Source organism: Rhynchophorus ferrugineus, unplaced genomic scaffold (assembly GCF_030347505.1).
Source record: "Rhynchophorus ferrugineus isolate W39M unplaced genomic scaffold, kcgeb_rfMv2 rfM3, whole genome shotgun sequence".
In the NCBI taxonomy this organism is placed as follows: domain Eukaryota; kingdom Metazoa; phylum Arthropoda; class Insecta; order Coleoptera; family Curculionidae; genus Rhynchophorus; species Rhynchophorus ferrugineus.
The window spans coordinates 6,096,147-6,124,128 of record NW_027472582.1 but is presented as its reverse complement, the minus strand read 5'-3'; the positions used below and the strand labels follow the sequence as shown (position 1 = coordinate 6,124,128).

The 27,982-nt window shown below is 33.3% G+C and overlaps 2 protein-coding genes across 2 annotated transcripts in view; one reads left to right on the top strand and one right to left on the bottom strand.

The window, feature by feature from the left end:
* The window catches only part of Flo2 (flotillin-2), a 374,194-nt gene that overhangs the window by 199,166 nt on the left and 147,046 nt on the right, over positions 1-27,982 (top strand). The gene's annotated exons all lie outside the window — the stretch shown is intronic.
* LOC143193771 (glucose dehydrogenase [FAD, quinone]) lies at positions 30-27,685 on the bottom strand. The gene is made up of 10 exons (XM_076400135.1): positions 27,553-27,685; positions 12,540-13,003; positions 12,285-12,484; positions 8,726-8,860; positions 5,786-5,901; positions 5,568-5,724; positions 3,757-3,904; positions 3,490-3,693; positions 1,374-1,557; positions 30-856 (listed from the first exon to the last, which is right to left on the bottom strand). Exons 2-10 carry the CDS (start codon positions 12,684-12,686, stop codon positions 177-179), a joined length of 1,971 nt encoding a protein of 656 aa, XP_076256250.1. The 5' UTR covers positions 12,687-13,003; positions 27,553-27,685; the 3' UTR covers positions 30-176.

Sequence of the window (27,982 nt, the reverse complement as noted above, 5' to 3'; positions counted from 1 at the left end):
TTAATATATACATTTAAAAAAAATGCGAATTAATATTATTTTCAGATTTATTATAAAAATAGAAAAATAATAGACCCCCTAAATTTATCAGCTCTATTTTCAGCTACTAGTTTAAACAAGCATATTTACATCAATTTCTACAATTATTTCTATACATTCACTCCAACTTAACTCTACTAATCTACCACGTGACTTTTGTATCCATCGTCAGCCACTCCCGCGTTATAAATAACATTGATTTTCCCATCATCGGTACTTCGAGCTCGTCTTCTCTGTCGCCTCAACCAGTAGGATTTGATCATATCCGATACCTTTTCCCCGATCATTATGACGGGAGCGTTGATGTTCCCGTTGGTGACAGTCGGCATGATGGAGGCATCCGCCACCCTTAGTCCTGACACTCCATAGACCCTTAATTGTGGGTCAACGACCGCGTATGGATCGCTTTGCGGGCCCATTTTGGCCGTGCAAGAGTAGTGGTAGATGGAGAGCGTGTACTGACGAACGAAACAGTTCCAGTACTCGTCAGTATAAGGCGGTAAATGTTTACAGTTCGGTACTCTATTTTGCTTTTCGTAGAACCTGGTACCGAACCGTTTCAGGGCTTCGGTGTTCCCGAAAGCTATGGCAGCTTTAAGACCTTCCCGCAAAACGTTGACGTCATGCTCGTTGTCCAGATAGTTGTGGTACAGGAGTGGATACTCCAAGGGGTTCTTCGATCGAAGTTTTATCTCGCCACGGGCTTTCGGACGAAGCATCATGGGGAATATACCGAAGGTGTCCTTGTAGTTGATGTCGGAATAAACTTCGTTGTAGAATTCGTCGGAGACCCCGTGAGCGTTCTTCACTTGAGTTCCTGAAAATAACGCTCTAATATAGCTTCCTTATCTATTATCTTCCTTATCTAAAGCTTATTACACAAGGTGTACAAATTCGGGTTAACTATTCGACCCTTTTGCTCGAAACTACTGTTTTCGAAACGGTTAACACGATATCTCATAGCCTACTGCGCTGGATTAGTTGAAATTTGATGTGAACGTTCTCTATATATTCTTCTATCATATCAAAATGTCAAAAAGTAGTTTTTTCGAATAACCGTAATTGGGCAAAAATAATGTTGTTTGATATAAATATAAAATGAGAGGAAATAAAAATAAATTATCGATTATAGAAGATAGATAATGTGTTTGCTTTTGAAGATAAGATTTAAACAGGTGAAAAAGATCTCTATAAAAGATCGTCTTTGGCTAGGATATTAATGTTGTCTTAGCTTCTAACTCTAGAAAAAAAATTAACTTATAAATAAGAACTTATAAAGTTTTATATTGAAAGCTTAAAACGTGGATTACTTTTAGTAAGTGTTAGCGAGTTACCTCCGTCAGCAGCTATCGTTGTGCTCAGTATCATAAATTCCATGTCAGGCCAGTCGTCTGATCTATTGGCGTATTTGGTTGGTATAAAACCAACTGCTTCTAAACCCACGGAAGATGTTAAAGGTCCGTCTTCAGAGATTGCATACCTGAGCGCACTGTTGAGGGTTATTAAGCGATTCAAGACCTAAAATAGATGTAAATATGGATCAAATCTTGGAGATTCCGTAAAAAGCAGAACCTTGACTTTAGTATTCCCCAAAGTCAAATGTTCTGGTAAAGAAGCCAATTATGTGTAGATTTTATACAGTCCGATACACAGACAGTACAACTTTATTTAACAAATATCTTTGTATTTTTTAAATATTTTCTCACATCTTTCCAACGAACAGTTTACAAGTTATAGTGATTTTAGTGACATGACTCTTGTTATTTTACTTTTCACAATTAACTTTTCAACCAACAATTTAATCTTATATTGTAGAAAAATTATATATCTAACAATAAAAACTATATTTAACGAAAAAAACGGCTTCGAAAGAGTGTTATTTCACCTATGTATCTAGAAAAGATTGCACAGTAAAGAGGTTATATTAGGCTACATTACGAAATTAATTTTGCACAAGATGGTGCCCTTATGTTAGGGTTTAATATGTGATAAGTGAGGTATCTAGATATAGGGGTTTCTTTTTCATTGGAATATAATTGAGCTGGAATAAGTAGAAAATATTGGGCCTATACATTAGTGTTAAAATATTTTTATTATAATTTTGAGCTACATTGTAAAAAATCGGTACAACCATTTTATGGCATTTTTATAAAAAGTAAACCAGATAACCCGAACCAGTAGTAATCAGAAGGAGCAAGGTCTGGAGAATATGGTTGGTGGGGTAGCACTGGGGTATCCCTGATCTGATCCACTGATCTCCATTTTATCACCAGTAAAAGCAACTGGTGCTTTTGCAGCAGATATTTCCGACAAGGCCAAACTTATTGCAATGTCTTTTGGCTTCAGTTCATAAGGTACAAAATATCAAATCTTTTGGATCACTATTATGTTCTTCAAATGATTAAAAATGGATTCTGGTGTTACTCCCTACAATTCTATATCTACTCGCGTTTTACACGATGTTGAAAATCGATGCAGCATGGTTGCTATAAGCTTCACACAACGTTTGAAAACCTTCAACCGCCTTTTTCTTCAGATTGAAGTAAAAAAGGGAAACTTCCAGCAAATGCGATTTATTCGGTACAAATTCAGACATTTTCAGCGTACTGAAAAGTGAAACATATCAATAAGGCAACTACAACATGAAATTGGTTACAAATAGACCCGATGCGATTTAACACGCAGTAACAGCATTTGTTATTAATTGGAAACTTGATAGCTCCAGGTAAAATATAAGTTTTTTTTTACACCGTATACATTTCCTAACTTGCGCAGTCGATAGACTGCTATTCTCTTTCTCGTTCAACTCATTGGAATCAATTTAGATATCAAGAAAAGAAGAAGAAAAAAAAAGACCATAAGAAATAGAGGCTGACTCTAGATTGCAATGGTTTCGCCGTTACTTGAAGCATTCCTAGATGTAGTTAAGTGCAGTTCGGACAAAACTACCGAGGGATGAAGATGTAAGGTGGGTGGCAAAAGATGGATTTAATGTGGTCAAATATCACTAGCTAGAAACTATTCCAATTAGGAAACATCCATTCTCTGAAAATCACCTGTAGTTCGTGTATTCCTCACATCACAGATCTGGATGTAAGGCCACCAAAAGCAGTCTGAAGTTGCTCTGAACTAACATACCACTATTGGAATTTAGTGATACCACAACTTAGGAAACCATTCCTTAGTCTATACCATGGAAAACTCGGTAAAAACAGTGCAATTCAGAAACAAATTAGTGGGCGAAAGTAACGGGACGGGATAACCACTACTTACTTCCCTTTGGTCATTTCTTCAAGGAGGAGATATATAGCGCAATTAATACCACAATGGATATTCTAAGAAATCCGTGTAGTGTTTGATTTCGTGCATGTGTTTACATTATAAGGAGATAAGTGTTTACACTATATATTACTTAGATATGTATTCTTAGCGAAAACAAACCATACGCACCAATGAAATTGGATGATCGATCAAGAAAGTGACCGGTACCGCAATATGATCCTGAAGGTTCTGTCCCACCCCTGGTGAATCATATATCACCGGGATTCCGTGTTGTCTTAAGTGTGCCGCGGATCCAATCCCGCTTAACATCAAGAGATGTGGACTGTTGATAGCACCGGCCGACAGAATCACTTCTTTTTTAGCCAAAACAGTCTATAAATGATGTCTGTCAATATATAATCAGGTACGAAATAAGGTCGAACTATTTTCACGTACTTGCTTCTGTCCATTCTTGATGTATTCGACGCCGTAGGCTCTTCTTGTTGTGGGATCGATGAGAATCCTCGTTACGTGACTGTGAATTGATAAATGGAAGTTCTTTCTTAGCCTGATCGGTCGGAGAAATGCTTTCGATGCGCTACATCTATAAAATAAAATTGAGGTGAAGGGTTAAGGTTAATTTAAACGACTTTATGATAAAACGAATGATGTCCGACAATATTTATCCATGAACAAATACTATTGTACTATCTATAGAACTAAATGAACGAGACATATGTTAAAATAGAGTCACACTTATTAAACTCTATACCGTTAGCGTTCTTTTTCTCCTTCAAATGTGTTTATGTTAACATGTTCCCCATTCTTCAAAACATTTTTCTTCGATTCGTTTAATTGCCAATACGATGTCCTCTAAGTATGTTTTTTAGTTTATTGTTGACATTTCAACAGGATGGAAGGAATTCATCTTTAGGCCTTAATATTTTAATCACTAATTTATATATCATATATTTATACATTGATTCTTTATATATGAGTTGTTAGGTCAACACTTCAAAAAGAACAGTGTTACATTTATTATTAAGGATAATTCTACGATAGAATCTGATATCTGTGAAAGTGACAACCGTTCAGAAAAAAAAACATAACTATAGTAACGATTGTAATTGGCCGAAAATTCTCAAATTCAATAACCAAATCAGTGCTAACACGTGCCACCTAATAAAAGTAATAAGGAGAGTGAAGACGAAGTTACAGTTGATGGTAAATAATTTATTGATTGTGATATCACAAGGCCAATCTATCAATCATTAATCTTGCAACGTGTGGCTGATAATTATCATGCAAGAGGATACCTTGCCGTGCTATTGCTGGTTTTGCAACAATAAGTCATTCAATTTAACAGCATTGTCTTTGCCATTTCCAACACGCCCCAATTTGAAAGCTATTTTTATTTTTGTTTTTTATTAATTCCTGTGGTAGTTTTTTATTAATGACAGGTGATGAAAGGTGGATTTATTTTGAGAACCATAAGCGCAAAAATCATGATCAGCTGGCGAAGCCGGCCGATCGACTCCAAGGTCAAATCGTTTAGGCCGCAAACGATACTGCTCTGTGTTTGGCGGGACCAGAGTGGCGTGGTGTATTACGAACTGTTGAACTTGAAACCTGATGAAACAGTGATCGCTACCGACAACAAATGACGAATTTGAACCACGCATTGATCGAAAAACGTCCAGAATGGGTCTGAAGGCACGGTAAAATGATTTTTCATCATGACAACACGCCATCTCATAAAGCCAAACTGGCCAAGGAAACATTGAAAGCACTTGGATGGGACTTTTCGCATCAATGGGATACGCGCTTGCAGAGCAACACTTCGCCAATTTTGAAAAAGTTAGAAAATGTCTCAATGTATCGTTTTGCTCAAAAGACAAACATTTTTTTTGGGATGGCATCCATAAATTTTCAAAAAAAAACAGTAATGACTTTCCGGTACACCTGGTAAGTTATTGGAAGTAAAACCGACAACTGAGATATGACGAAACATAATCATGCATCTATATAATTCTTTTATGGAGCTCGACTGTAGATTTTTTCGAATGAAATAAAGTAATAAATATCGAAAATGCTACTAAATGAATAATACTAAATGGAAAACAGTTATTTTGTATAGAGAAGTATCAGAATCATCGAATTTATCGATATCATTCATTGAAGATACAATATATCTTTTACCTTTTACCAATATACCAATACTTTTTTTTCATTCAACATTATTATTATGAACTGATTTAAGAAGTTACCTTGATGCGCGTCTCATGGTCATTTGCCATAAAGCAAATCCGGTCTGTTTAGCTCCGTTTATGTCTCGGACATCATAACCCATCTCCTGACCTGCTTCCAGGAAGGCTATGCCCAATGGTGTGTTGTACGGGCAATCTTGAACTGTCTGGTAACCACCTGAAACGTTGTAAGATCATGGATAAATTGGTAATGGTCAACGAAAATAAGTAATACCGACCAGTGGAGTGATATTTTTTGTCTCGAGCCAAGTAGGGATTTCTTTGATCTTCGCTCTTCAAGAAATACGGTAACACTTCTTCGTAGGACCATCCTTCATTACCGAAATTGGCCCATCTAAAATACAGGTATTAGATTAATATCGACAGGTGTATTATTTATAAAAAATATTAAATGGTCTGGAGACAGTAATCAAATTTGTCTGTAATTTGGTAAATTGGGAAATTTATTTGTAAAAGTGAAATGAGTAAAGATCAGTTTTTTTCTCGATATAGCCATAAAAAGCTCTATATCTCTATAGCCATAAAAAGCTATTTTGTTATATTTATCTAAAATGATGGAAGCTTGGCCAGAGATAATAAGAAGAAAGCTACAAGATTTGCAGATCACCTCGAGAGAATGTATCAACTCCATACGGACATGGATGACGTCAAATTATGTGTATTACCGTGTGTCATTGGACGACAAAGCGTGAATATTGCATTTGTCTCTTTGAACGCGGCTAAGAAAGAAATAAAAAATGTTATAAGCGCAAAAGAGGCTCCTGGTTTGGACTTGAACACCTTATTGGGATCATCAACGTAATAAATGCTTCATTTAAACTACACAATATGCCTAAAATATATAAAATTGGCTGAAGTAATTATCATTGAGGAAACGAATCTTATTCCAGATCATCAATTTTATTTCAGGAAACCATATTCCATGATTGATTAGGCTCATAGAATCACCAGTACCATAGAAAAGACACTAGAAGAAAATCAAGTTTATTCAGCAACATATTTAGATGTTACGCAAGCTTTCGATAAAGTTTGGCATGACAGTTTAAAGCATAAGATTAAAATGCTTCCCTCTGACCAATATTCAAAAACTTTAGAGTTATCTATATAGATGGCTATTCCGACTTAAGGAAAATACAAGGTGTGCCACAAAATGAATAAAAATAAATTAGTGCATGTTGATTTCACTATCAAAGGAGTCATGCACAAGCCAGTATATATATATATATATATATATATATATATATATATATATATATATATATATATATATATATATATATATAATGAAAAATATTAAATGGTCTTATTAAATATAATAGTAAATTAATTAAATATATTAAATATATATATATATATATATATTTAGAAAAAATGAGAAGAACTCACGCTAAAATACAAAAGAAATGTGCTGATTATTGGGTAGTTATTCAACCTTGTAAGAAAGTGTAAGCTTTTGCTTTACCAGCAAGTCATGAAGCTAGTGTGGGTTTATGGTGTTCTATTCTGGGGTTGTACCAGCTAAAGCAATAGAACTATCATACAAAAATTCTAAAACTAGGTACTGCGAGGTATTGTTGATCCTCCATGGTAGATTCGTAACAACAATCTGCAAAGAGCCTGAAGGTATAAACTCGCGATAACGTTATCAAGGACTTTGCCTCAAAGATATGAACAGAGTCTCCATCAGCACATTAATTTTGAGGTTCTTCATATCCTAGATAATTAGGTTAGAAGATTACAGAGAAAAAAACCATTTAATCTAGTTCAGTAACGTTATAATTAAAACAGTGCACATCAAAAACAGTGACATAGAAGTTAAATTCAAAGTGTCTATCGTATCATATATATCATATTATCACCTTATATTTAGATCTATATATAAAATTGAGTGTTCGTTAGAATCTCAGTTATAACTGAAAAGTTATCTTTAGCGAGAAAGTTCGTTTTTTTTGATGAATGGACATAGTCCGAAATATAATTTCCGTATATGGAACCACGCAACAACTTAAGAATCATCAGATGACAATACACCCACAAAGTTTTACTATTTGGTATGGATTCTCTACTGGCGGCTCTCTATTGCTTCGTATTTTTTCATCCCGTCAATAGTGGGTGCTATCAATCCGTGATAACCGATTTCTTTTGGCTCAAATTGAATTATATTGATCTTGAGGATCTTGAGCCATGCGGTTCAATCGAAGTAGGCTAAACTAATTAACTAAGCTAGTTCTTTCTTCGTTTTCCACCTCTTCGATGTCTGCCTTAGTGGACTGCCTTTGGAGCCCTTTTATTTGTTACTAATTCGCTCTGTGCCCAGGTTACTCAAAACTAACGATTTCAGCTAGACTTTGTTGCAAATGAATGAGACACTTTACACTACTTAATTTATTTGCACTAATTACAATTTAAGTGAACCAAGGCAAACTTTCATATAAATCTTTCTATCTAGACTTCACTTCTCGACCTTGACCTCACGAATTGTGTATTTAACGAACGTATATAAAGGGGCATGTATGTCATGCCTACTTCTAAAGTCTACTGCACTGGCCAATCACCTTTTCTCTCAGTAATTTGTCAACTATAAAGGTTTTTCCACATCCCAAATTAGTCACAGACCAGATAGCTGTCACAAAACGTGATCAATTGCTGACCAATAAAAATGCAAATATTATAAAAGCGGTATTTTAGGAAATTACTATTAGAATTTTACAAACATAATTGACAATTTTACTCATTCATCTCTCCGACATCTTTAACAGGCTGCGTGCCACACAGTCTATAGATTCGTTTAAAGTCAACACAACGCAGATCATCACTCAAATTCAGTAAGATTCTTGGGGCATACTTTGGTCTGTACTATTGAGATGTTATTCCACACATAATGATAAACATGATGCAATCGTCCTAATTTATTAATTAATACGTAAACTATTAATTCTTTAGAAACTAAGTAATAATCAATCAGTAAGGAATGTCCCAAATATGTACCTATTTGCCAATAAAGACAGCTTATTCGATAACAAATTGTAACTATGTATCCATACTAAAAAATATTGATTATTTAGGGACGGTGATTTATTTTAAAATGTTAAATTCAACATTTTAGAATAGAATTCAACTAAGATTTTAAAGATGAATTTGGAAAACGCTTCCCTTACCTATCGTAATCTCTTTTATTTCCTCTAACGTACAGCATAGTATTCAAAACGCTGGAACCTCCTAAAACTTTGCCTCTGGTCCAACTGCATCTTTGTTCAGTCATGGCCTGGCAAGCTGTAGGTTGTGGTTCGGTTCTAGAAACATTAAATCATTAAGTTACATTTAATTACAGCCGAAATAATTAATTATTGTCCATAAAAATGAACATTGATTTATCTTATTGATTTTATCAAATTTACTTATTCTTCTTTTTTTCTTTTACAGGTCTGTACATTGATTAGTGGGCGAATTTTACTTTCTTTATGAAAACGAGACAAGAAGTCACCACAGTTCTCATTACCAGGTATTATTAGGTATTAGTGTAATATTTAACATACACAGTTTCTATTTACCAAACATTAAACTGTCTAAACAGTATTTCAAAATATGCATTTAACACTGGCTGCATTATTGTAGTCACATTATTTCGGTGGAGCTATATTTTAACTTTCAAAAATAGAAAATAATGTTAACCAAATAATAATAATAATAATGATAAATCTCCGGTATTTACTGAAATAATTTTCTTTCAATTCTACTTTGTTCATCAATATATACTCTTCCAAAATATGTTTATTTGGAAGACAAGTCTCGTATCACCTAGTTTTAGTCAAATTTTGGTTCATAGTTACGTCTCGTAGGAGAGTTATATTTCATTGATTATGAGATATGGTAAGAAATATTTTTAGTTCACTTGAACATCTAACGAAGCTAATGCGGCTTCTGCTACAAAATCCACTCGAACTTTCGTGTAAAATTTTATAGATTCTAATTTCAGATATCTATATAGATGGAGGTGTGAGCTATGTCATGCAACTTTACATTTTCACAAACTTACAATAATTTTATTTACTTTTTGTGGACTAGTTTTATGCTTAAAAAGAAGATATTTTATTCATTGTTTTAAAATGCGTAATATATAGCATCAAACATACTATTCAGATAATAGTTTGAGTATTGTATGAGTCAACAATGGTGCACTCTATTTATATAAGAGCAAAATATTTATTGAGAGACGTTCCACTTTCGCCTATCCCCAGAATTTGGAAACCCTTTGCCAGACAACTAATTTTATATCAATCTGAACATGTGGTAATAGGAAGACGAGATATTTGGTGAGTACGCTGGCTGCTGCAGAACTTCAAAAGTACTAGTAGTTTTGTTTTATTACCCTTAGTAGTTGCATAATCTGCCCAAAGGGCAATAAGTATTTGTTACGTTTATATTATATATACATGGCATGTAGAGAATCACTTCATTAAGTGATCTCCTGTACTAAATACCATTTTAATTAATTAGTCTTATTCTAAAGCTTATTCTAATGTCTACATATGTCCAATAATCAGATTAGAATCAGACAAGAATCAGTTTAGTCTACGCTCTTCACTGTCACTTCGCATTTTAGCTGATTAGCCAGTACATAGGGATGTACTGACACTCTTTCGAAGTACTTCACACGAACACGTTGAGGTACACTCGTTATGAGTTCTAGAGGAATATCGTGTTGTATCACTTCATTTGAAACATAGTATGGAGCTTCGATAATGGTACGTAACAATTTATTTTGGAACAGTTGTATGATATATTAGACTTGCTAGCTGTTCCCCATAGTTGGATTCTATATGACCAAACAGGCTTGGGTATGGTTTTATACAGATGAGATATTTAACGTTGTATGCGAAAGTTCATTATTATTCAATTTTACTGAGGCATATGTTCTTCAAGGGTGAATATCACATGGGTAGATTTTGTCTCATTTGCTGTGTATTTGTTCTTCTGTATTTGTTCTGGTGTTTATTACGGAAGCCAAATTCATGGTCTGGAATAATATTTCCCTCTTCCGCGATTATTTTGGGTCTCTTGTTGTATAGCTTCTCAAAAAGTTTAGAGATCACAGGTAACAAGAGACGTATTCTGGTTTTTTTTTCATGTTTAAGAACCATAATCACTTGAGCCACTTTCCAAGTACTAGCATGGCATTTAATATGAATATTATTAATTTTATTCACTTTTCTTAGAGCTCTTTTAAGATTCTTCCAATAATTAGATCAAAACCTGGAGCTTTTTTAGCATTAATTTCTTTAACAATTGTTTGTTTTACCTCTTTAACAGTAAATTTCTCATATGGCAGATACATTTAAAACGGTGTGTTAAGAAAAGTCAGCTATGTTATTGTCTTCTGTTGCGGATATTTCAGACGGGTACGGATTAAATACTGGTTTTAAGAGTTTAGTGAAAACTTCCGCTTTATCTTTATCATTCCTAGCCCAGATATTTTTGTCAATTTTAATGTGTGGATAATGCTGTTGACATTTTTTAATATTTTTTGTTACTTTCCAGAGAGAATATTCCGTTGCATCAGTTGGCGTTAAGTTTTATAAATAGTTTTGAATTCCCTGATTTTGTTCCTTATTTATTAGCTCCTTCAGCTGTTGCTGTGGCCTTGTTGAATTTTCTCTTGTTTTGTTCTGTTCTGATTTGTTACCAGGTTTTTCGCAGTTTTCTCTTTTCAGAATTTTTTTGTTTAATTGTAGATGAAATGTAACTATAATTAAACTTTTGATATGTTGCTCTATTAGGTGTTGCGTACCGTGCGGCCTCTTGTATATGTTTTGTTTTATTTTTTGGTGCTAATTCTGTATCTCTTTCTGTTTTGAGAGGTAAATTTAGTGATAATAAACTGTCTAATTTTCCTCTAAATAATGGCTAGTTGGTTTTGGTGTTATGCAAAGAAGGTGGTTTTGTTTTGTTGAGAATATTTGAGTTGACTGTTATAATAACTGGCGAGTGATCAGATGATAGATTGAAGCATGATTCAGCTTTGCAAGTTTTGGTATCAATATTTTTTGTAAAACAAAAGTCTATGGTATCAGGAAATTTATTTCTATCTGACGGCCAATATGTTGGCTCACCAGTAGAAATATGCTGTAAATTATGTGTATTCTTTGTTTTGACGAATTCTGCCTTTTGGTGTTATTAATATAGAACCCCACATGCATTGTAGTCTCCTTCGGCAAAGAATCTATACCCAGTGTGTTAACGAAACCGTGATATTGTTCTGCCTTGTTGTTGTGTTTAGGTGAACAGTAGATAGCACTCTTTGTTAATAGCCCATGCTCTTCTTCAATCACTACACGGATAATTATAGATGTTCCTCCATGTGCTTTATAATCTGGGTGTTTTGTGTGGTACAGCTTGTATTTCGGGATCCGTAGATAATTTCCATCCGTGAAATGTGTTTCGAATACCATCATCGTTGTATTTTCAACGCGTTGAAAGCATTTTTTTCACACTTCGACGATATGACACATACTGAAAAGTGAAGCCTCTAGGAATGAGGCTTCAACATGAGATTGGTTATAAACGTACCCGATGCGATTTTATACACAGTAACACCATCTGTTGCATGCGCTTTAATATTAATTTATAGGCACATTCGAAACCATTCGGCTTTCTGTTTTAGAAAACTATTCATTATAAGATTTACCTGACAAAGTTTTGTTCAGATTTTTAACTTACTTGTAACCCCAATCCAATTTGCTTTTGTGCAAATATAAACTGAGGATGGGCACGTCCGATATCTCCGTCTCGTGACCGCCAGCTTCTAGTAGGAGAACCTTCCATTGAGATATCTCCGACAACCGATTAGCTATCACAGAACCAGCAGTGCCGGACCCAATCACAATGAAATCGTATGACGGGTCCGGGTCTCTATCCACCTACAAAAAATTGCGTCGTTCAAGACTTTTTACTGTGGAAGAGCTTTGAGATTACCGGTTTGTTTTCCGGATCGAATTGATCGTAGTGGAAATACGTCAGCGCCGCTACAAGAAATGGTAAAATAGCAATTTTTCCAACACCCAGTAGGGCTACGCTCGACTTGACCGCGGTGGCGATGAAAGGTAACCCGATAACCGCCATTTTTGTCTTCACTTGGTATATTGACTAGACGTTTGATTCCTGCTACAGAAACGGTGTTGCCTGCCTTCTTAACTCTACTTAAAATAAACTAAATATAACAATAAATAATTGAACGATATTTGACTAGCTGGGTGACGACGACGGAGGCGACTATGGCAGACGGCGCTGTGATATTCTTTGGTCCAGTCTTCTACAATTTAACGATGGTCTGGTAGTTTTCTAGGGCGGGGTATAGGATAGTTGAGTCCAGAAATATGTGGAATCTGTGTAGAGCTTCTTCCAGCTTCTTGACCAAAGCGCCCATGGCTGGCACAGCCCTGGAACATCAAAAGTAATCTTTATGAACCCTAAAATAATTATAGAGACTGTGAATTAGAGACAACTATAGTTAGACACGAAACACAGCAGATCAGACTCAGAATCAAAATACTGTACTGGTTAGTCGGAAAATACTCTCAACTTATTCTAAGAACAACGAGATTGGTTTATCAGCTAATTATAAAGCCTATTTGAACATATAGGATGCAAATATAGAGTTAAACTGATAGATCGAACCGACTAGTAATCCAAGGTTGGCAAAAAAACTTCTTCAATTAATTATCAATGATTGATCAACGAACGTTGCACGTTGTACCTCGAAATCAAATGAATATATGAAGTTATCCATATCAACGTGGAAGCAATACAGCTACTGGACAACGTCCAGGAAATTAGAAGATTGCATACGTGTAACGCGCAACTATAGTAAATATAAACAATAGTACATTAAGATTGTACTAAACTTCTTCCGGGCTTGCATCTAAGTTGGGTTCATAGAACAGCCTACATTTTTATGATAATGTTTCGGTACAGTCTCATCTGCCTTCTTCAGGTCTTTATGAAATTTTATATCACAAGTCTGATATGATTCAAAAATTATTACTATTCTGACTCTGAAGCAAGATTTCATAGGTAAAATCTAGTTTCAATGATTCTTTTATTGAATTCAAATAGCATGCAGTGTTCCTGCTTTTTGTAATTGTTGAGGCTTTCAGGTATCTGAAGATGATTTATTTATCAATGTTTGAATTATTTCGCAAACAGTTCAAGCATTTCGCGTCGAAATTTCCTTCTACGAGACATGTAAAACTATCTCTACGAGTACTTCTACAAGAATACGATGGCATAATAATACAGTAAAATTGTTCGCAAATATACTTCAAGATGTATTACATCTTATGTTCAACGCAATATTTCATAGGACAAGGGAGAGAAAATGACTGACTTGTTCATGATATATAATTTTTATCGGTGGTTCGTTTTGGAACAGAGAACCAAAATAAGTAATTTTTATATCCAAATGTGACGAATGATGAAATTAATATTGACCTATAAATTAGTTTAAAAAAATTAATTTTTTAATATGAAACTTTATTGTGAAAAATCGGTACAATTTATTCAAAATATTGTTCCTACATATTCACATCTTTCAGGAAATTTACGAATTCCATCTCAAAAGAACGATGTATCTTTCGAGGCTATCTTTAACAATTTATATTTTTATATCTCAACGCTTTAACAATTTAAATAATTAATAACTAATAATCTGTAATTAAGTAAATTTTTTTTTTATAATATCCCCAATATTCTGTCATCTTTTTATAACAGCCCGATTTCAAATTTACAACAATTATTGTTTATAATTAGAAAATGTTAATCATTTTAGTTAATGTATCATCTGTTGCTGTTTACAATCTGTTATTATGTTCTGGTAACAGCTGTATTCCGCGGTGTATAATTGAATATTGTATGAACTGCTAATAAGTAATTTGTCAGAAGACTTACTGGTTTCGACTTTTTAAAAGGGGTGCTTTAACGGCTAAAACGGAAATGTTTTTCATCAACGACAAGGCCTATTATTCATGGTTATAAGCTAATGCTCTATATTTGGTGGGTCAGCTTGATGTGTTATACTATGAATTACTAAAATTTAATAAAACTATTAATGAGGATCGGCGCAAACTACAATTGATTCTTTTAAGTTTTATATTATCATATAGTATTCTTCAGCATGGCAACGCTCGGTCATATGCTGCAAAACCGCTGAAAACGCACTTCCAAATTCCAAAAACGCATTCCAAAAGTCACATGAAAAGTCCTCGACCTGACACATAGATGGCGCTACTAGAATTAAATCCATGTTTTCTAGTTAGCCCTAACCCTCAAAAGATGCCTATATAAATTTAACAGCTGTCGGATTATTAGTTTGTGAATTATAGCATTTCGAGTGAAGCAACTTTTGTTATTGCGAAAAAAATGGATAAAAAGGAAATTCGTGTATTGATAAAATATTGCTTTTTGAAGGGAAAAATACAGTTGAAGCAAAAACTTGGCTTGATGCCGAGTTTCCGGACACTGCCCCAGGAAAATCTACCATCAAGGATTAGTATGCTAAGTTTAGACGTGGTGAAACGAGTACCGAAGACGGTGAACGCAGTGGATGCCCAAAAGAGGTTGTTACCGACGAAAACATTTAAAAAATCCACAAAATGATTTTGAATGACCGTACATTGAAATTTAATGAAATAACAGACACTCTAAATATATCAACTGAACGTGTACATCATATCATTCACGAATATTTGGGTATGAGAAAGCTCTGTGCAAAGTGGGTGCCGCGCGAGCTCACTTGACCAAAAACAACGACGAATTGGTAATTCGGAGCAGTGTTTGAAGATTATCAAGCGTAATAAACCCGAGTTTTTGCTTTGATATGTGACAGTAGATGAAACGCGCTTCCATTATCTCACTCCGAAGTCCAATCGACAGTCATCCGAATGGACTGCGCACGATGAACCCGCTCCAAAGCGTGGGAAAACGCAACAGTCGCCTGGCAAGGTTATGGCGTCTGTGTTTTGGGATGCGCATGGAATAATTTTCATTGACTTCCTTGAAAAAAGAAGGACCATCAACAGCGACTATTACATAGTGTTATTGGTCCTTTTAAAGTACGAAATCACCGAAAAACGGCCGCATTTGAAGAAAAAGAAAGTGCTGCTTCACCAAGACAATGTACCGTTCAAAAATCCATGTATTTGGCTTCGAATTGTTTCCTCATCTACCGTATTCTCCAGATCTGGCCCCCAACGACTATTTCCTGTTTCCTGTGTCTCAAAGGAATGCTCGCTGGGAAGAAATTTTCGTCGAATGAAGAGGTGATCGCCGAAACTGAGGCCTATTTGGACGCAAAGGACAAATCATACTACAAAAATGGTATCGAAAAGTTGGAGGGTCGCTATAATTATATTAAAAAAAAACTAATTTTACCAAAAAATGTGTTTTACTGTGGCAGGCCGAGGACTTGTGATGCCTTTAGTTGTATATTTAATTAAAATTAGCACACAGTGTCATAATCCATCTAATTATCTACGATTTACGCTATGATTTTTACTCGCAGATCAGCTTAATCTGAATAAAATCGAAAGTTAAAGACGAGCAATTATTCGAACGAAATCCATTTCTATCTTATTTTTTTCGGCTCACGTTCCACGGCCGATACCCGTTACCTGCGTCCTCTCACGTCGCGGAGAAAGCTTTCACTTTCAAAGTCAAGTACTCGGCGAATTCCCCGGTCTCTTTAAAAACAAGTTTTGTAACCGATTTTACAATGGCATTTATGTAATGTTTGGCTTATTAGCGATATGTTTCCGTTTCACTTTTGTCTGTGACGAATATCGAGTATGTAACGGCGACATTTTTAGTTGGGATGAGTTGGTTTCCTAGAACTGATATATATCAAAGGAAGAATATGCGATAAAAAGGCGGATATAGTTAATATATTATGTAGAAAACTGGATTTCGTCACTGTTTCATTACTTGGGGCACGTAACATGTGAAATCCGTCGAAAATGGACAACTCCTTAAATTTTGAGTTATATAACAAACCGAATATCCGTACAATACCGAACAGAATTCAGGTCTTTACAAAATTTTATATCATATGTCTGATATGATCCAAAAATTATTACTATTCTGACTCTGAAGCAATATTTCATAAGTAAAACCTATTTTTAATGATTCTACTATTGAATTCAAATAGCAAACAGTGTTCCTGCTTTTTATAATTGTGGAGGCTTTTAGGTATCTGAAAATGATTTCTTTATCAATTTTTGAATTATTTCGCAAACTGTTCAAGTATTTCGCGTCGAAATTTCTTTCTATGAAACATCTAAAACAATTTCTACAAGTAGTTTTCAATAGAACATACCCATTTTAAGCTTCCATAAGAATACAGTAACATAATAATACAGTAAACTTTTTCGCAATCTTTCAGACAATTTATGAATTCCATCTCAAAAGAACGATGTATCTTTTGAGGCAATCTTTCCTTCATAATACTGACATGACATTGTATAAAAATTGGCAACTCCTTCTATCTAGAGTTATATAACAAACCAAATATCCGTACAATACCGAACCAAATTCAGGTCTTTATAAAATTTATATCATATGTCTGATATGATCCAAAAAGTATTACTATTCTGACTCTGAAGCAATATTTCATAAGTAAAACCTATTTTTAATGATTCTACTATTGAATTCAAATAGCATACAGTGTTCCTGCTTTTTATAATTGTGGAGGCTTTTAGGTATCTGAAAATGATTTCTTTATCAATGTTTGAATTATTTCGCAAACTGTTCCAAGTATTTCGCGTCGAATTCCTTCTATGAAACATCTAAAACAATCTTTACAAGTAGTTTTCAATAGTACAGGCCCATTTTAAGCTTCTACAAGAATACGGTAGCATAATAATACAGTAAAATTTTTCGCAATCTTTCAGACAATTTATGAATTCCATCTCAAAAGAACGATGTATCTTTTGAGGCAATCTTTCCTTCATAATACTGACATGACATTGTATAAAAATTGGCAACTCCTTCTATCTAGAGTTATATAACAAACCAAATATCCGTACAATACCGAACCAAATTCAGGTCTTATATCATATGTCTGATATGATCCAAAAAGTATTACTATTCTGACTCTGAAGCAATATTTCATAAGTAAAACCTATTTTTAATGATTCTACTATTGAATTCAAATAGCATACAGTGTTCCTGCTTTTTATAATTGTGGAGGCTTTTAGGTATCTGAAAATGATTTCTTTATCAATGTTTGAATTATTTCGCAAACTGTTCCAAGTATTTCGCGTCGAATTCCTTCTATGAAACATCTAAAACAATCTTTACAAGTAGTTTTCAATAGTACAGGCCCATTTTAAGCTTCTACAAGAATACGGTAGCATAATAATACAGTAAAATTTTTCGCAATCTTTCAGACAATTTATGAATTCCATCTCAAAAGAACGATGTATCTTTTGAGGCAATCTTTCCTTCATAATACTGACATGACATTGTATAAAAATTGGCAACTCCTTCTATCTAGAGTTATATAACAAACCAAATATCCGTATAATACCGAACCAAATTCAGGTCTTTATAAAATTTATATCATATGTCTGATATGATCCAAAAAGTATTACTATTCTGACTCTGAAGCAATATTTCATAAGTAAAACCTATTTTTAATGATTCTACTATTGAATTCAAATAGCATACAGTGTTCCTGCTTTTTATAATTGTGGAGGCTTTTAGGTATCTGAAAATGATTTCTTTATCAATGTTTGAATTATTTCGCAAACTGTTCCAAGTATTTCGCGTCGAATTCCTTCTATGAAACATCTAAAACAATCTTTACAAGTAGTTTTCAATAGTACAGGCCCATTTTAAGCTTCTACAAGAATACGGTAGCATAATAATACAGTAAAATTTTTCGCAATCTTTCAGACAATTTATGAATTCCATCTCAAAAGAACGATGTATCTTTTGAGGCAATCTTTCCTTCATAATACTGACATGACATTGTATAAAAATTGGCAACTCCTTCTATCTAGAGTTATATAACAAACCAAATATCCGTACAATACCGAACCAAATTCAGGTCTTTATAAAATTTATATCATATGTCTGATATGATCCAAAAAGTATTACTATTCTGACTCTGAAGCAATATTTCATAAGTAAAACCTATTTTTAATGATTCTACTATTGAATTCAAATAGCATACAGTGTTCCTGCTTTTTATAATTGTGGAGGCTTTTAGGTATCTGAAAATGATGTCTTTATCAATGTTTGAATTATTTCGCAAACTGTTGCAAGTATTTCGCGTCGAATTCCTTCTATGAAACATCTATAACAATCTCTACAAGTAGTTTTCAATAGTACAGGCCCATTTTAAGCTTCCACAAGAATACAGCAGCATAATAATACAGTAAAATTGTTCGCAATCTTTCAGACAATTTATGAATTCCATCTCAAAAGAACGATGTATCTTTTGAGGCAATCTTTCCTTCATAATACTGACATGACATTCTATAAAAATTGGCAACTCCTTCAATCTAGAGTTATATAACAAACCAAATATCCGTACAATACCGAACCAAATTCAGGTCTTTATAAAATTTATATCATATGTCTGATATGATCCAAAAATTATTACTATTCTGACTCTGAAGCAATATTTCATAAGTAAAACCTATTTTTAATGATTCTTCTATTGAATTCAAATAGCATACAGTGTTTCTACTTTTTATAATTGTGGAAGCTTTCAGGTATCTGAAAATGATTTCTTTATCAATGTTTGAATTATTTCGCAAACTCTTCAAGTATTTCGTGTTGAAATTTCTTTCTATGAAACATCTAAAACAATCTCTACAAGTAGTTTTCAATAGAACATACCCATTTTAAGCTTCCACAAGAATACAGTAGCATAATAATACAGTAAAATTTTTCGCAATCTTTACTACAATTTATGAATTCCATCTGAAAAGAACGATGTATCTTTTGAGGCAATCTTTTCTTCATAATACTGACATGGCATTGTATAAAAATGGGTAACTCCTTAAATCTGGAGTTATATAACAAACCAAATAATGAATAAATTCAGTCGGAATACCTTTGCAATTTTAAGCCATAGAAGGGAACAACTCAACAAGCTCTTGAGTCGTTGCAATTCTCAACATCCAAACATAATTCATCATGGAGACCGAAAATATCTGCGAGCCTCCTCTCTTAGACGTGTTAGTTAGGCGACCGGACATTGGCGAACTGCTTAGTATGTTTCCAAGAAACAAACACATACAGATACATATAACATACATACTCGCACCGGAAAGGTACTAAATAAATACAAATCTCCATCAGCTATAAGCTCTAGTACTCACCAACTACAAAAAGAGAAACAGAAGATGAGACAGAAAAAGTTTACCCAACAGTCCTGTGTCTTCAAGGAACAACAAACCGCATTGGAGTGGTACTAAAGGAACATAATTCTATTCAAACTGAACCTCCCTAACCCCAAAGCCAAATGGGATCCGCTAAAATTGTATACAAGATCAGATCATCTTCAGTATCAGAGTCTCTGCCCTGACGATACACTCTATAATGATTGCGAAACGTCGGCTAGTTTTAGCCAACAAATAAAAAGTCTGAAGCATAAATATGGGAATTCCTGATTCATTAGACTAGAAACATTGCAGGATGTCATGAAAAATGCCTTAGAAAGAGCCGAATGTTACATAGCGAATCGCGGTCACCATTTAGCCGATGTAATTTTCAATCATAACGAAACAAAAAACGTAAAGACTCAATAATCTTTTTGTCAAATCCAAACTTAGTTATCTTTTCTTTGAGCAAAGTTATAGGCAATCAAAATGGTAGCGGGACTTTTGCCCCACGTTGTACATGCTGCTCTAGGAGCTTTAAAAGTTATAAGCATTCGTTATGACATCTATAATAGCTTCTATTATTACAACTTCAGTAATATGATCTTATGTGCAAATTGTAAGATAAACCTTTTAGAGCGTATGTCTGTCCATCTGTCAGATCAGATGACAATAACTGATTAACAAATGCATTGTACATTAACACGTTAAATTACACTCGTGGTGGAATAATATGTTAGAGGTAGTACAATATATCGACACGTAATAGTAATGAAAAAGATAGCACGTAAATTTAGTAATCCTGAATGTGGAGGTCATAATATATGGATATTGAAGAAGATCCATAAAATTACAACAAATTAATTTAATTAATCTCATTTAATGGCATAACTATTAACTCGATAAACTTATAACAGTCAAGAAGTAATTTGAAAAATAAATAAATGTGCCAGATGCGTCTGATAAAAACCATTATCAGTTCTTACATACTAAAATGTTATTGTTTTGTGAGATTACAGTTTTATATTTAGATCAGATGATATAATTATTATCCTCAGTTATCAAGAGTAGTGGTAAAATGAGGAAATGAAATCAGAACACGGTAAAAATATAACAATAATAAATTTGGTCATTAATACTTGGCTAAAAATTAATTTCAAAAGAGTTATATTGCCCAAAAGAAACTTCGTTACAACTTATTTTCCCGATTTAGCACCCACTGACTTCTAAGTCTTCTCATACCCCCAAAAATAATTTCATAGAAGCCGGCTTCGTTGGCACAGTGGTAATGGCGACAGGACGGTCCACCTACTGTTGCGACAGTTAAGGGTTTGAATCCTGCTGAGGCATGATCGTAAATTTATATTTGTGATTGTCCTAGGCAAGAGTTCAAAATCCGACAAGGAAAATGATCCCAGTCATGCCAATAACCAGGCTGGGTAAGACCGGATGTCTTTTGGGATGAAGAAGTTTGTTACTCGCCGGTTGGTAGCTTAATGCCGAGGACCGTGGTTCGGAGCCCACGTTAAACTGTAGGTCCAGTCCAAATAAACCCTTAGTCGGTAAAGGGAGACTTTAAAATATATAAACAAAAATTATGACAACAATTGGCACAGACAGAGAAATTTTTTTTATTCATTATAATAAAATCGACTTTCTTATTATGAACGATTGTTTGTTTTTATAAAAATATTGTTTAAAATTAAAAACCGTTTCTAATATCACTAAACGCTAACAAATACTTTAGATACTAATAATTATGTTACATATATAAAAACACGCTTTCGTCATTATAAATGTTGATGAACTGTTTGAATTTGAAAATCTAATCGACGAAAAAGTGAAATCTGTTGCTTATATAATTTTTAATCATATATAAAATCAATAATTTAACTCTAACTTTAACGAGTAATATGGAAAAATCGATGAATAAGAGATATCTGGTACTAATATAGTAACAGTTTTATAGTATTGTGTAAACTTTATTACTAAATCATTGATACACCTGAGTTTAGAAGATTTCTTTATTTCCTTAAAATAAGTAGGTTTTATATTTAATATATTTCTTCATGATAGTAAGATAATTATTTCACAAAATTCATGAAAAACACGTTAAGCATTCTAAATAACTCATTGTTGAGATATAGTTTTGCGGTAAAACCATATTTTTGACCTTTTAACAACACAGTCTTCAATTATATCTTATGGCAGGGCTAGACAATCTCAATTTTGTTTGAAGTTCTTATTGAAGACAATGAGCAGCATATTTTATGACATCTAGATGATTCTTCTTTGTTATTTCAAGTCTTATCATCTTGTTCACTTTGGTCTATATTTAGTTTTGCATCGGAGCTATATTTTTTAATATTGTAAAATACTTTACAAATACGTATTCCAGCTGTCTCTTATAATAAACTTACATCATCTTAATTTTCCTTCAAGCCTCTGTTGAAGACAATTAATCAAATGCGTTAAATGTGATCCAAGAAACGATTAAGGATCGATAACGAGCAATGAGGAAAATCCAAAAGATGGGTGGATAGGTGCCACATCAATTGAATGACAGGTGAACAAAAAATCGTCTGTGAAAAACTGCTTCAAAGGTATCAAAGTGGATAAGCCGACCGACCGACTGCAAAGCCAAGTAGTTTTGGTGTGTAGTCTGTGTTTGGTGAGTCCAGAGTGGCGTGATGTATTACCAACGGTTGAAACCTAGTGAAACAATTAATATTGATAGCTACCGACAACAAATGATCAATGGATTGATCGAAAAACGTCCGGAGTGATCCCTAAGACACTAAAGTGATTTTACTACACGACATTGCACTGTCTCATGAAGCAAGATTGGTCAAAGAGGTGTTGAAAGCACTTGGATGGGACATATTATCGCACTAGCCGTACTCTCCAGACCTTGCCCCGTCCGTCTATCACTTTACGCATCAGTGGGACACGCGCTTGTAGAGCAGCACTACGCCAATTTCAAAGTTAGAAAATCACTCGATGAATGGTTTTGCTTAAAGGACAAACAGTTTGGAACGGCATCCGTACATTGCCTGAAAGATGGGCAAGAATTATAGAATCAAATGGCCAATACTTGAAATTTCTTGAAAATTATATAGTTTTTTTTTCCGAAAAAAATCAGTAATGACCTCTCGGTACACCTGATATTTATTTGAATAAAGTGAATATCTTAATCATGTTGACATCATATGGTCCCAACTTTCAATATTGGAAGCAAAAATATTAGGTTTTTACATGTATTCCTATGACTTTTCTTTTAAAGACAAGAAGTAATACAATATATATTAAGTAAAATAATTAAAATATAATTTTCCACAACTTTTTCTATATTGGAACGGTGTCGGTTTGGCAACAATCCATTCGTCATCCATTCATTAGTTCAATTTCCGCACTTCTTAGAACTTTTCAGTTGAGCTGAAGCAGTATATTCTTCAGAACTCTTGCTTGTTGCAGAATGTTGTTATGCAAGGGGATATATTTTTGCAACAATACGTTGTTCAATTTGTTCAACTGACGTCGGTAGACATCTGCATCCATTTGTTTCAATATGGCCTGGTTATAATATAAAGCTAATAAATTATTGTCAATTCAATTTAACTTTATTATCTAGCTCCGGCAATTGGAACATTTAGGTAAGCTTTTAACCAGTTTCCAGCACGGCCTTGGGTTCGTTCAGCTGTACCATAAAATATTTTCTCTTTCTTTAATTTCCTTTACGAGATTAGAACGGCCGTAGCCATTACGTATGGCCCTGTTTTCTGCCGTAGAAAAACTATTATTAGTACGATAACTCTTTAGACATGACCTTGTGTTTTATGGTGCCGTTGTGTTAATTAAATTGTTATGCACGGCAGCAATTTGAAACTTGCTTTAAACTGCTTTAAAACTTGTTATAGTAAGTTTGATACTTAATAGTAAATGATTCCTAATATTTCGAAGCTATATATATATATATATATATATATATATATATATATATATATATATATATATATATATATATATATATCCAGGTACTTGTATATATTTTAATCGCCAATATGTATTGGTGAAAATCTGAAGTATAAATGTCAACGACTGTGAAACAACGTAACTTAACTCTTAAATTCGATAGTTTTGACATGTCTCTACTTGATACCAGTTTTACATGTAGTGTTATTAGGTTTTTCAATGCACTTTTGCGACTTGATTTGAAGTAACTTACTGCTGGAGTCCATGAAAAACTTTTGGAATCTGGCTCAAATTTTGAAGGACTTTCAGACAGCTTAGAAGTTGATAAATCAACTGTTTCCAGATTTTTACACATATTGAGTAATATCTATAGAAATTGACTGAAAATTCATGAGTTTTCTATGGCATATTGTGACTGACGATGAAAACTGGATTTACTACGATCTATCCACACCGAAGTGGAATATTCCTTACATTAAAGCCTTGCTCTGCATATATTGGGTCCAGCAAGGTGTAGTGTATTAAAAACTTCTAAATAGCGTGTAACTCCTAATTTCGTAGTCTAAAAGTATTCAAAAAAACATTGAACCGACATCAAAAAATAAATAAAGTAAAAAATAATCAAACTTTTTTAACACAAAAAAACGATTTCAAATCAAATACGTACATAAAAATCGCTGTACTAACTAAATAAATATAAAAATAACTATAACAAATAACTTACTTAACCTATCGTATTTTATATTCTAGTCGGTACTAGCAACATGTTAGATTGGTTTTGTTCATAATTTAATTTTGTGTATATGTCACAGAATTATATTATAATTTTTGTATTGTTTGGGTTCAGCACTGTTTGAGACTATATGCTATTGATGGAAATATCGCGAATTTTGAAACAAGTAGCTGAATATTACCGTATTTCTGCTGCTGCAGAACATCAATTTCGGTCCACCAAGGATATCGATTGATATTTTAGTTCTTAATCTTTCACCAGGACTGCAAATTTATCGAAAATAATTCAACAAGAATTGCTCTTATATTATTACATCTTATATTACATATAGTCTGTTCAAAGTTATTTTGTACATACGTCATTTAAATTTGTGACATCAAACCGAGTTTTAGTTCAGTTTGACTTTGACGTCCAACAAAATTCTAATCTAAATCAAATAATTGAACAAAAATGTTATCAAATATAATTTATTTTAATATTATGGTACATCTAAAAACTACAGTTAATTCTACAGCCACAATAGTTTATAGGTTAGAGTTATTACCTCTTATCACTATTTCTTTCAAGAATTTTGCATACGTCTGACAACCGGACGACTTTGATAGGCTCATTCGTTTACGTGTTCGAAGTAATCAGACAGCATTGTGTCTCTTTTTAACTAGAATAAAATGAGAAGAAAAATATTGTCTGATTCTAAAACGAATTTACAAATTGCGACAGGCAATACATTAAACATGTTAATGACATATGTACAAAAATTCTTTGAATAGACTATGCTTATATAGACTATATACTTGCATTAATAATACACCAGCAAGATTAGCGCGGTATAAATACATCAATAAGTATTTCTTTCATTATCAGTATTTGGTTCATATGAATATGATATAATTTTAAAAATAATTTTCATCAGAACCGCACAATTTTATGGAATTATAAGCCTGTGAATGCAAAAACAGGTTATATAATCAGGCTTATATGTTTATAATTATCTTGGATAATGTTTCTCATGTATCTAAGTAGAGAGAAAATGTAATTATAGTATTTTCAGGCTTTTCAACCAGATATTCTCTCTTTTCTTTATCTTCTTTGGTTACTGGTAATTTGTATATATTACATAGTAATACGTATACTTATATTATTACTTATTTTATATTATATATACGTATTTTGTTTGTAACTAGATTGTTCTTTTAATATAATCTATTGCTTTTTCAATGCACTTATTCCAGCGATTCTCTAATTTATCTAGAGAATCGAAAAAGTAAGAAACTAGCATCTTTTATGTTTTATGTAGTCATTTATTGTATCAAATTTAGGAATATTGAGGTAATAGAATGTTGATGGTTAAGTATGTGGAACTTGAAGAAATGAATAGTGGAGTCCAGATGTATTCCTTGGTCTTAACTTAGAACAGCTAGTTTTCCAATATTGAATTTATCGCTTTTGCTAGACCCCAAGAAATCCCTAACTAGCCGTACTTTATTAATAGTTTGTTCAAAGCCTTTCTGACACTAGAAACACCATCCCCATGAGAACTTGAATTAATGAAATGAATTTAAACTGGACCAGTGTCTCTAGATCCTATTTTATTTTTTGTTTTATTTCCAACAAATAATGTTTATCTTCGTCTCTATTACATCCACTTTGGTCTGTGATCCTCTGATCTCTCTGTTTCTTAATTCTCTTCTATTTTTATTGGTTCTACCACGAATCATAATAGTTGTCTTTCTTCTATTCTAAGTTTCTCTTCGATTTGTGATGTTATAGATGGGCTAACATTTTTCCACCTCCTAATCTTACTACATCTTTATGTGTTCTGTGCAAATGTTGAAAAGTGTGCCTGAAAATGCCTTTTATTCCTTTAATAATTGTAAATTCTGCAGTATAATTCCCCCTTTTGTAAATTAGTTTTGCTTTAGTTTAGTGCCATCTGTATCTGCTTTTTAGTTTAACTGATATGCCCATTCATTCTGTTACTTTCATCAGTTATTATATTATATATATATATATATATATATATATATATATATATATATATATATATATATATATATATATATATATATAGTTATCTATAGTATCCTGTACTTTTACATTTTATAGTACAATAGGGTTTATTTGGTTAAAACATAAATAATAATAATTAATACTAGTACAATTATAATAGTTTTGGAAGAAATTTTACAATATGAAAAATGTACTAACAGGTGTCATCGTATCTTAATGGAAATTGTACTCTAGGTAGATAAACGTATCAGAAACGATATACTCCTTTTGAAAGCGGATCCGACGACATATCGAAGAAAGTTCGAAGATGAGGAATTATCAAAATATCTACCTCTTTGATGATTGTGTTATCAATAGTCAATCAAACTTTGAGAAATTAGAAATAAAGTTAGTTTATCCGTAAATTGAAACCCAGGAACATTGATTGATGTGATTATAGTTCAAAAAAGATGTATAACAGCACTTTAAAGACTACGATCTGCTATGAATTGCTAAAAATAAAGAGAAGCCATAATGAGAAATCATTACCAATTATAACAGTTGTATTTATCTGTAAAATGGGAAGTCATATCCCCTTTACCTAACTGCTAGTTGTTCCTTCCATTTACTTTTTTATAAAGTTTACAAAATCAGATCAATTCATGGCTTTTCTTCCAAAGATGAGTTTATTCCCATACAAGATTTGTCTCTAACTCCAAAATGATATTTTCAACAATATTTTGTTAAATAAATTATTTTTTAACGAGAAGACAGTACTTTATTATTTTATTCCACTTTTGTATACGAATAATATTTTAACCATATATCAATAAAATATGTGTTATTTGCAGATAACATAGCTAGAACTTTTTTTTCTTTATAAAGCCTTTTTAATTAAAATATACCTTACCTCAATGAAGGAATTTCCCATACATCACACCAACCACACCGTATATTCACTAAAACTTCAACACCGATGTCTGAATGATTTTAAAAAAAGTGAAATTAATTGTTGTTGCTTCGTTTAAAGTGACTCTCTTATTTTGGCGATGTAGGCTCGATATATCACATGCAACTATTCACAGGTACATCGGCATGGTCGGCGAAAGTTAGCTGCGGACTGACTGGAGCGGCGCGTTCTTTCTTACGGTCGAATAATACGACAGGTGGTATCGTTGCAGCTACTTAAATGACGAGCAAAGATCATTAGTTCTTTGGGGTTTCGTAGGTCGAACCGAGTGTCATAACGCGGGTCGCCATACACCTTTCGACATACGCAGCTCCAAATAATTAACGGATTAAAGTTGAAAAACCGCAACGTAACGCCTGGTTATGTCAGT